Here is an 11078-nt window from a genome sequence, read left to right as displayed (position 1 = left end):
AAAAAAAAAAAAAAAGATAAAGAAGGGCTGCTCCTCAGAGAAAACAGGCACAGAGGTTGAATGAGGAAGCAGGTGGGGCTGAATTTAAATCGTCGTGAACCTGCAGGGTGGGCAGGACAGGAGCCGTCAGCTGCAGACAACTGTGCTGAGAGCTGGGATGGGAGGCGGCAGCGGGGACCGAGGTGCCTCCCTCCCCTGCCAGCCTGACTCACCAGTGTCATGCCCAGGAAGGCCATGCCCGTGTGCGTTAGCTGGTTGTTCCACAGCACCAGGGTCACCAGCCCCTTCCTCTGCTCCTTGAGGCCCTCGCAGATGTAGGCCAGACCTGCAGAAGGCCGGCAGTCAGAGCCCTGTCTGGGGCCGGGGTGCTTCCCCGGGAGGGGGCTGCGGGGTAGGAGCAACCCCTTCTGCTTAGGACCTCCGTGGAGGTCCCACAGGCCCAGGCCCTGCCCTGCAGCCCTGCCTCGGCCTGGCACCCTTGGGCACACATCTGTGACCCCTGGGCCCGGGTGCCCGGATGACAGCCTCCCCCAGATGTTTCTGTTCTTTGCTCAAATGTGACCACCTCCAGCCCACCTCACCTCGAAGCCGGCTCACTCCCACCCACAGTCAGCACTGTCTCCCTCCAATGCAGATCCCACCATCTGACGGGCTGCAGGTTTCACTCATCTTCTCTTTGTCTCTAGACTGGAGTACAGGCTCCCGAGGGCAGAGCCCTGTGTCTCCCTCCGGGCTGAGCCCAGAGGCCTACAGCCATGGTCCTGGACAGGTGCTCAGCAGAGTGCGGTCTGGGCCTGCCACCTGGGGACACAGTGACCCTCCCCCCACCCCTCCAGGATGCAACAGGAATGCCTCCTTTGACGGATCCCCATTCTCTGCTCAACCACCCAACATCAAACACCAGAGCTCCTCCCACTGCACTCGTGGCTCCCTCCATCTGGACCCTTTCCCAGGCTTCTCACAAGGCTGGTTCTGCTTCCAGCCTCCAGATGGAAACCCAGAGGCCCCGACCCACGGTGGTCTTCCCTCGTCCACCATCTGAAAGCAGCCTCCAGCTGAGCCCGTTATCGCAGCAACACTGCTTTCTTTTCAGATTGTAATTATTCACTTCACATCATCCTGCGGCTGTCAGCTGAGGTGTCTCCTCCTCCAGGAAGCCCTCCCTGGCCCCCAGACTGATCAGACCCTGCCTCTGGGCTCCATCAGCCCAGTCCTGCCCAGTCTAGGTTGTCAGTGGGTCTAGTCTTGGCCACATCTGTGTCCCCAGCACCACCCAGCGCAGGGCCACCCAGCGCAGGGCCGGGCAGAGTGGGTGCTGGGTGACAGGTGTGGGGTGGGGTGGGCCCCTGCACCCACCCGAGTCCAGCACGTGGTTGTTCCGGAGGTCCAGGATCTGCAGGGAGCAGTTGAACTTGAGCAGGTTACCCAGCTGGGCCGAGTCCTGCAGGCCATTGAGCTTGTTGTCCGCCAGGTACAGCTCCCGCAGGTTCATGTTCATCTTCAGGGCCGTGGCTGGGGATGGGGGGCACGGTGACTGGGCAGGCCCTGCCCAGATCTGGTACACGGCCCCTGCCCCCAGCAGGCCGCACGTCCCACTCACCCTCCCGGGCTTGGGGCTCACCGAGCAGCATGAGGGGCCGCCCTGACAGGCTGGCATTCTCCAGGTGCAGCACTGCCAGGCTGCTGCGGATGCGCAGGGCACGGGCCACGAACGGCGCCGAGTGGTCCAGCAGGGGCGTGTTGCGGGCGTCCAGGTACTGCAGGCAGCTCGTCTGCAGGGGACGAGGGGACAGGGGTGAGGCACTGGCTCAGGCCTGCCCCAGCGCTCCTGGCGCCAGCCCAGGACCTGTGGCCCCACATCTCAACAAGCAACGAAGCCACAGCTGTCGTCTGGCTATGTCGCCTGGTTTTACAGTAGGGGAAACTGTGGCTGGGGAGGGAAGGCTCAGTCTGGGGTCTCGTGGGTGAGCGAGGCAGGGCTGGTGGCAGCCAGGATCCCCAACTCCTGTGTGGCTGGGAGGTTCCCAGATAGCCCCGACCCTTCCCTGCACCCAGCCTTCACACAGGAGTGACGTGGGAATGGCGACCATGGCCACCTCCAAGGGAATGACTTCACGGAGGGATGACATTGTGGATGGGAGAAAGTGGAGGTCACGAAACGCCTCGCAAGGAGAGAAGGGGCTGGGGGCCTGGGGGCCAGGACACCTCTCAGCCCTGTTCTCCTCCTGGCCTGAGGGCCAGGCCCAGTATCCCCACAACAGCCCACACTAAAGAGCTCATGCAGTCAGAGCCTACGGGCCGTGCCCTGAGACAGTGCCTCCCCGTGCCAGGAGCCTGAGCTGCCTCTTCCTGGAAGCCGAGAGGCGCCCACCTTGCGCATCATGTGGGCGGCCGCCTGCCAGCCCCGGGTGCCTATGTGCTTGTTGAAGGAGATGTTGAGGTGGGTGGCCGACTCGTAGTACTCGATCATGTCGAAGAGGGCCGAGGCACCCTGCAGGTAGAGATTCGGGGGCTCAGCTCTGGGATGCCCTGGGGGAGAGGCGTGGGCCCTGACACTGGGCCCACTGAGAGATGAGGGGTCCAGGGTCTGGAGAGAGCCTCACGGGAGAGGAGGACAAGCATAGACAGGGCCCCGTGGGCCACGGGGACAAACCCTTTCCTTCTCTGCTGTAGCCAGTCTGTTTTTTGTCACTTGCCCTCCAGAGTCCTTGACTGATGTGCTGAGTGACCAGGACAGGCCTTGGTGTTCCTGAGCCTGGGCCTCAGGATCCGGACATCAGGGGTGCCTGGGGACTTCCAAGGCTGGGGAGGGGAGGGCCCTTGGGCCTTGATGGGAGGCTGCTCTCAGAATGCTTTCCAAGCCCATCCCATAGGAGCTGGACCCGCCAGCGTGGTTCCTGAAAGGGCTCCTGGGGGCCACACGCCTGCCCCTCAGCTCAGCTCCCCAAGGCTCTCCTTGCTTATGAGGGTGGGCCATAGGGGCCCCAACGCACCCTCCACATCCACTCTGGTCATACTGGATGTCTCTCTCTTGCCCTGCCAGAGGTCCCGCCCTTGCACCACCCCTCAGCCTTTGTCTAAGGGACCCCCTCCTCCTGCAGTGTCCTCTCCCCACCCAAACCTCGAAGGGGCCCGGGAGCTCAGGGAGCCGAGTGGGTGGTGGCAGGGCTGCTCACATCTTCATCCAGGTTTGTCTGCTCCAGGTCCACGACCTTGAACTGCAGCCTCTTGAAGACCTCTTCCAGGGCCTCGCAGGTCTTGTAGTCAAGCTTCTCACCTGGGGGGAGTCAGCAGCCGTGCGCATGTCTGAGACAGCGCACCTCTGCATGGCGGGAACATGGCCAGGGGAGGCTGGAAGGGCCCTCTGCCCCCACCCTCCCACCCCACACCAGGCCCAGCCCCTGCCCTGGCTCAGCTCAGCTCCAGAAGCTGCTGACCCCAGGCAGGTCCTCAGACTCACCTCTAGGGAGCCCCCGACCTGCCCACGACCCTAGGGCTCCCAGTCCCTGGCCAGACACACACCTTTCAGGTCCAGACAGTCGAGGCGGTGCCCGAGGTCTGTGAATTCCTGAGAAAGCAGAGTGGATGGGGGTTAAGGCAGAACGACACTTGAACAGGGAGGCAGTCGAGGCCCCAAATGGCTGCTATGCCAGAGGTCAGGCAGGGTTCCGGGGTGGGGTTTCTGCAAAGGCACTGAACAGAGGCTCAGACGCCGCCCACCAGCTGGAACCTGGGGTACAGGGCCTTAGATAGCGAGAGAACTCTGCACCCACACGACTGAGGACCAGCCAGCCCTGCAGCCAGGCAGGCCTCGGCAAAGCGCCTCTGCCCCAGTGGGACCAAGCGAGGGAGTAGGCCCAGCATCTCTGGGGGATGTCCCGACAGAAGGAGTCTGTGCAAAGGCTGTGAGGCAGGAAATGAGCCTGGGAAGCTGGCAGGGCTGGGCTCAGGAGGCCTCTTGGTGAAGGCAGAGCCTGGGGCCCAGCACCCAGTTAGAGCCCACCGCCCTGCAGACACCAGCTCCCGCCCTCTGGGCTTACACACATCACCTGTAGGGTGGATGCTGCACGGTTGGTCTGAACTAGGCCGACGGGCTCCAAGGACCCACCCTCTCAGCTGCCACACTGAGCAGCCACCCTTCTTGAGACCTGGCAAGCCCCTCTTCTGGAATGTTCCAGAGAACCTATCCTAACCCCAGTGAACAGTGATGGACAAGGAGCGTGGTTGCTTCCAGCACAGCTGAGGGTCAACAGCCCGAGGACAGGCAACCCTGGAACCCTTGGGACCAGCGGTGCTTCACTGACTAGGCGTCAAGCTGGGGCCCACAGGAGAGGCGCCGAGGGAGGGGGCTGGGGGAGTGGCATGGTGGGAGAGCCACCTCTGTGGAAATGGAAAACCAGCAGGTAGCTCTCAATAGCCACCTTACCAACGCACAGAAAAGGCCAGGAAATGCCGAGTGGCCAACAACGGGCGTTCCCGAGGAGGGGGGCCTTGGGGCAGGAGATAAGAGGTGGATTTGGTTTTTCAGATCTGTAGTATTTTAATTTTTTTTTTCTAACCTGAGGATATATGTTATTTCTGTAATTCTGACTTTTATGAATATGCTGGGCGTGGTGGCTCATGCCTGTAACCCCAGCATTTTAGGAGGCCGAGGTGGGCAGATCACCTGAGGTCAGGAGTTTGAGACCAGCCTGGCCAACATGGCGAAACCCCACCTGTACTAAAAATACAAAAAAAATTAGCTGGGCGTGGTGGCGTGCACCTGTAATCCCAGCTACTTGGGAGGCTGAGGCAGGAGAATCGCTTGAACCCAGGAGGCAGAGGTTGCAGTGAGCCGAGATCGTGCCACTGCATCCAGCCTGGACAACAAAAGCAAGACTCTGTCTCAAAAAAAAGAAAGAAAGAAAGAAATTTTGTAATTCAGACTTACAAGAATCGTATATATGTCTCTTCCCCAGGGAACAGCGTTTCTTTTGGGGCTGACGGATACCTGAATGTCTTACTTTATAGAATTCTGTGCTCTTCATATTTATGAAGAAACTGATTAGTTCTCTAGCTGAGCAGCAGGCTTTCAAAGATGTATTCATGATCGCCTGGGGCTGGGGAGTGGGAGGCCCTCTCCTGCTGGGGTGGCTCCACCCTAGGGCCCCCCGACACCCACACTGGATGCACCCAGCCCGCCCCTCCTGTACCTGCAGCTGCCTGAGGAGCTTGGGGATCTGCCTGCAGTTCAGCTTCTGGCAGGCCTGCTTGTAGGCGCCGATGACCTCATCCACGGTCACGTTCTGGGCTGCAGGGACAGGGGACCCAGGCCTGTGACTGTCCACACCCCGAGTCCCTCATGGGTCTCCACCCACTCCTGCCCCAAGGCCTCTGCCCCTACTGCCCTCTTCAGCCCTCCCCCAACAACAGGCTGCCTGAGCTCTGTACTCCCTTTCAGGCCCCCGGCTGGCCACTGCCCGAGGTAAGGTGCCCTTGGGCACCCCCACCCCAAGTCAGCACCGCCCTCCACGCCTCACCTTGGCTCTAAGCACCTTCACATAAATACACAAGGAAGAGTACACAATCTTTCTACACATCAGCCACCTCCCCTACTAGACTGGGAGCCCAGGAGGACAGGACCGGGGCCGTCTTGGTCACCACCACGTCTCCAACACTGTCTCGGTGTTTTGTTTGTTTTTGAGATGGGGTCTCACACTGTCGCTCAGGCTGGAGTAAAGCGGTGAAAACACGGCTCACTGCAGCCTTGACCTCCCAGGCTCAAGCATCCTCCTGACTAGCAGAGACCAAAGGCGTGCACTGTCATGCCCAGGTCATTTTTATTTCTGGTGGAGATGGGGTCTCACTATGTTGCCCAGGCTGGTCTCAAACTCCTGGGCTCCAGCAATCCTTCTGCCTCAGCCTCCCAAAGTGCTGGGATTACAGGTATGAGCCACTGTACTTGGTCCTTGGTTTTTGTTTTTTTTTTTTGTGCTTTATTTGGGTGAAAGAACGAATCCTCACTTTAACCCTATAAGGAAACCAAGCTCAGAGAAACAGCCTTGCCCAAGATCACACAGCTGGTATACATGGGAGCCGGGCTTTGAACTCAGCTCTCAACTACAATGCCACGTGCCTCTCAGAATCCCCACTCCCAAAATACTCTCAATAGCTACACAGACCCGTACAGCTATTCAGGGCCCGACTCCCTGACCCAGGACACAGAAGCAGGTGGAAGGGACAGGCCTGGTCCCGGGTGTTCCCAGGCTAACAGGCAGTGGCTCCCAGCATGAATGGACGTAGCCCAAACCCAACAGCTGTAGCCCCCGTCCCTGAGAGGCCCACAGCCGCCACCACGCGGAAGCGAGGACTGGGCTTTCCATCTGCACAGATTTGCCTTTTCTGGACATTTGATTAAAATGGAATTGAAGCTGTGTGGCCTTCTGCGGTTGGCTTCCCTTACTGAGCATAATGAGCCCGAGTTTCAGTCCCTTTATACTGCTGAAGAGTAATTATAGGATGTGCTGTGTTTTATTTGCCCATTCACCAGCTGACAAGAATTTGTACTGTTTCCAGTTTTTGGCTATTAGAGCTTGGATTTTACCCCAGGGTGACCAGGGGAGCAGGAAGGAAAGGCTAGGAGCAGAAGAGGGAGAGGTCAGGCCTGAACCATTAGAAAGCCCTTCTTTGGGCCAGCAGATCCTGGGAATGGAGACGACAGGACGGGCAGGGAAGGGGGCCAGGAAGAGGGCTTGCTGGCAGCTTCTCGGGGCCCCCCCCGCCCTGCTGCCATTCCCCTGCTGCTGGAGGCAGTGGGAGTCCCCGAGAGCTTCCAGTCCAGTAATATCTCCGTGTGGACTCCTCCTCCTGCCACCCTGCTAGGCCAGGGGCTCTGCACCCCTGGTCTCATCAAGCACTGCCCCATTTTCTAGGGGAAGAAACTGAGGTCCAGGTAAAGTATGGTGTCTCCCTGGGACCAGGTGGCTGTTCCTGGGCAGAGTCTAACATCAGACCCCGGGACTCCTCTCTGGCCACTGTGCTGGGTGGCGATGGGTTGCTGAACTGCGGTGCTAGAGGAAAGAAGCCGACAGAGGTCAGTCCCCGACATCCCTAGAGGTCAGGCCCGGTTCCTGCCTTGGCACTTCCTCCTCCTTGCGGGTGGAGGCCTGGGAGGAGCTGCAGGTGGTCAGCAGATGGCAGGTGTCCCTCCTGCAGACAGAGAAGGAGCCGTCTGACAAAGGCCCATGTGCTTGCTGACCCTGGAGCTCTAGTGGGGACTGGAGCTGGCCCTGCCTGGGAAGGCAGCCCCCAGGACTCCAGCAGCTACCCCAAGTCATGGACAAGCCCATGCATGCCCCGGTCTTAACTAGTCGGGGTCATGAACTTGAGGGGAGAAACTTATTATCTCTTTATTTTCATGAACAGAACTGAAATTTAGCATTTCCTTCTTATTAACAGAGGCCAAAAAAGAGACACAGAAAAGAAACAATGTTTAGCAGACCTTGAGGCTGCCATGAAAAGAAACAACAGATCCTTTCTCATTGCATCAAGTTACAGTAGATTCTGAATGCCCGTCACTACTCTGAGACTGAAGGCCTTATGACAGCTGCTGCTACATCCTCTCACTTCACATGTCAGCGAGGAAAAGCATTCAGCCTGGCATCCTTTGCAATCCTATTTAATGTTCCGCCTTAAAAATCATCATCCTGGGCTGGGCATGGTGGCTCACGTCTGTAATCCCAGCACTTTGGAAGGCTGAGGTGGACGCATCACTTGAGGTCAGGACTTCAAGACCAGCCGGGAAACACAGCGAAACCTGGCCTCTACTAAAAATACAAACATTAGCTGGGTGTGGTAGCACGCTCCTGTAGTCTCAGTTACTCGGGTGGCTAAGGCAGAAGAATCGCTTGAACCTGGGAGACGGAGGTTGCTGTGAGCCAAGATCATGCCATTACACTCTAGCCTGGGTGACAAGAGCCAAACTCCGTCTCAAAAAAAAAAAAAAAAAAGGAAATGCAAATTGGAGGAACCATCAGAAGCATAAGAAGAATTCGCATGACATACACAGCACTGCTGCCCACGGACTCTGCCAGGCGCTTCATCCAGGAGCGAGCGCATCGACTCTATGAAGCCGGGAGTCATGCCAGGCCCACCCTAAGCTGTCCTGTGTGGCGGCTGAAGCCAGGGTTAAAGTCCTAGCCCTGGCTCGGGAGCTCTGGATACACTCTCTCAACTCTCCACATTTCAGCTTCCTCAAGCTTTAAATGGGGAAGGAAGAGTAGCTGTTTTACAGCGGGGGTGGACTAACAGAACTAAATCATTTGTGGAGAAAGTCCGGACCAGCCTAGCACTGCAAATGCTTAGTAGCGGCTCATGTCACAGCATTGCCAGCGTCCAGGATCAGGCTGGGGGTGGGCACTGCTGGGGCGAGGAGGCTGGCCCAGAGCTGGCTGTGGCATCAGGCTGGATACCACCATAACCCCTGACACAATGGCAGCCGGTCTCATGCACATAAAGTGCTTGAGATGGCACCTCTTCGTTTTTTTTTGAGACTGTTTTGCTGTCACCCAGGCTGGAGTGCGGTGGCACGATCTCAAGCCACTGCAACCTCTGCCTCCCTAGTTCAAGCGATTCTCCTGCCTTAGCCTCCCGAGTAGCTGGGATTACAGGCACGTGCCACCACACCTGGCTAATTTTTGTAATTTTAGTAGAGATGGGGTTTCCTCATGTTGGTCAGGCTGGTCTTGAACTCCTGACTTCGTGATCCATCCGCTTCAGTCTCCCACAGTGCTGGGATTACAGGTGTGAGCCACTGCAGCTGGCCAAGATGGCGCCTGTTCTTTGTACCAAGAGCCTCTGGGTGAGCCTGAGGCCCAGTTTCTAGGCTGGCAACCTTCACTCCCCACACAGCAATCAGACCACACCTTCAGCTGGGCACCTACAGGGTCTGGAACCAGGCCCGGCCTTGCAGGAGTCACCAACAGAGCCAGAGCCTGAGGAGGTCACATCCGCCCAAGTGCTTACAGAAGTGCAGTAGAAATGCACTTCTACTAAAAATACAAAAATTAGCCGGACATGGTGGCGAGCTCCTGTAGTTCCACCTACTCAGGAGGCTGAGGCACTGTCAAGTAGAACCGCTTGAGCCTGGGAGGTGAAGGATGCAGTGAGCCAAGATCGTGCCGCTGTACTCCAGCCTGGGCGACAGAGTGACTCTGTCTAAAAAAAAAAAGGAATGAACACACCAAAACTAAGATTTTACAAATACCATTGCTTAGAAATAAGGCTAAATATATCCAAATAAAAAAGAAACCAATCTATTAATAAGAAAAAAGAAAGAGCAGCATGGGCAGATCAGAATGTCACACCGACACGGTACTCACACCCGCCAGGCCCATCCCCAGCACTTCCAATGCCAATAAACACGGCTTCAATTCCCTGATCAGCGCCATGACGGGAGTATTAGTGCCCTCCCACTTTAGAGAGGAGACAGGGCATGTGGCTCACGCCTGCAATCCCAGCACGATGTGAGGCCCAGACAGGAGGATTGCTTGAGGCCAAGAGTTTGAGACCGGCCGGCCTTGCCAACAAAGCCAGTCTCTACCAAATAATTTCAGGAAAAAAAAAAAAAACAAGAGAGGAGAAAACTGCGGCATGGGCAGAGTGTGATGACTCGTCCAAGGCTGCATGGAGAGCGGCTGGCTGGCCCAGGACGAGCCCTACACACACCTGTCCATTTAAAATGGTGTGAGGAGGTGGCTGAAAAGAAAGCGGCAGCGTGAGACACTTCATGAGCAGGTGTGGGTCAAAATAACTGACTCTGGCGTACTGAGCACTAACCACATGAGACGTGCTATCCGGGGCATTTCACACCCAGTTCGTCAGTATCTGCACTTAATGTGGACTCAAGAGGGGAGGTGATAGGCCCACCAGGTCTGACCACAGGGCCAGCTTGGACCCACCAGACTACGCCATGTCACAGCCCACATGACCCCATGATGGGCATGGAAAAGGTCATGCGATGCCCACTGTCTCAATTAAGGCGGCAGGAAGCAGGTGATCTTTGTCAGTCACGGTCTCCAGGCAAAGTGACTGAAGTCTCATAAAGGGGTGCGTCCCCAGGATCCAGGGGAGCATAGCCACAGGACCCCCATTCCACGGGCAGGGCCAAACAGCCATGGCAGGACTGCAGTTCTTGCAAAGGCCCGGGCTGGAACTCAGAGCCAGGTTCCAAAGGGAAGGGCTGTGCAATGGTTAGGGCACAGCTGTGGCCCTCAGGGATGGGGCTGGGATCTTTGCTGTCTCTCTCACACACTCAGTGACCTTAGGCAGGCTTCACAGCATCTCATAGGTCCTACCTGAGATAGTGTCTTGCAATATGGTTAAGAACATGAGTTCTGGGCCGGGCGCGGTGGCTCACGCCTGTAATCCCAGCACTCTGGGAGGCCAAGGAGGGCAGATCATCTGAGGCCAGGAGGTCAAGACGAGCCTGGCCAACATGGTGAAACCCCGTCTCTACTAAAAATACAAAAATTAGCTGGGTGTTGTGGCGCGTGCCTGTAACCCCAGCTACTCAGGAGGCTGAGGCGAGAGGATCACTTGAAACCAGGAGTTTGAGACCAGCCTGAGCAACAAAGTGAGACTCTGTCTCTACAAAACAAACAAAAAATACAAAAATTAGCATGTGCCTGTGGTCGCAGTGACTTGGGAGGCTGAGGTGGGAGGACAGCTTGAGCCTGGGAGTTTGAGGCTGCAGTGAGTTGTGACTGTGTCATTTACTCCAGCCTGGGCAATACAGTGAGACTCTGTCTCTTAAAAAAGAAAAAACAAGAAAAAACATGTAAGTGCTCTTTAGCTTTTACATTCCTGTTGTTTCTCCAGCATGCAGTAAATCCACCATGTGCACACGTGTATGTGGGGTGGGCATGTATGTGAGTGTGGGTCTCAAGGTCAGGGCTCAGATGCATTTGCTCAAGTCCGAGGCTCTGAAGGCCTGTTAAGCAGGGACCAGAATTCAAGTGGATGTCAGAGAGGAGGAGAGGTATGTTCAGAACACATGTGTTTGGGTGTGTGTGTATTCTCTTTTTTTTTTTTCTGAGACA

At 56.9% G+C, this 11078-nt stretch overlaps 1 protein-coding gene across 1 annotated transcript in view; it reads right to left on the bottom strand.

The window, feature by feature from the left end:
- Positions 1-11078, bottom strand: part of PPP1R37 (protein phosphatase 1, regulatory subunit 37) — a 55606-nt gene that overhangs the window by 3132 nt on the left and 41396 nt on the right. The window contains exons 2-8 of the mRNA XM_011975085.1: positions 5193-5290; positions 3523-3568; positions 3177-3277; positions 2372-2491; positions 1622-1772; positions 1357-1512; positions 213-325 (exon numbers count right to left, since the gene is read on the bottom strand). Coding sequence (XP_011830475.1) covers positions 213-325; positions 1357-1512; positions 1622-1772; positions 2372-2491; positions 3177-3277; positions 3523-3568; positions 5193-5290 — 785 coding nt within the window. The remainder of the gene's footprint in view (positions 1-212; positions 326-1356; positions 1513-1621; positions 1773-2371; positions 2492-3176; positions 3278-3522; positions 3569-5192; positions 5291-11078) is intronic.

This window comes from Mandrillus leucophaeus, unplaced genomic scaffold (genome assembly GCF_000951045.1).
Source record: "Mandrillus leucophaeus isolate KB7577 unplaced genomic scaffold, Mleu.le_1.0 Scaffold151, whole genome shotgun sequence".
Classification (NCBI taxonomy): Eukaryota; Metazoa; Chordata; class Mammalia; order Primates; family Cercopithecidae; genus Mandrillus; species Mandrillus leucophaeus.
Note: the sequence above shows the minus strand (reverse complement) of the source record. Positions and strands in the feature narration are given on the sequence as shown.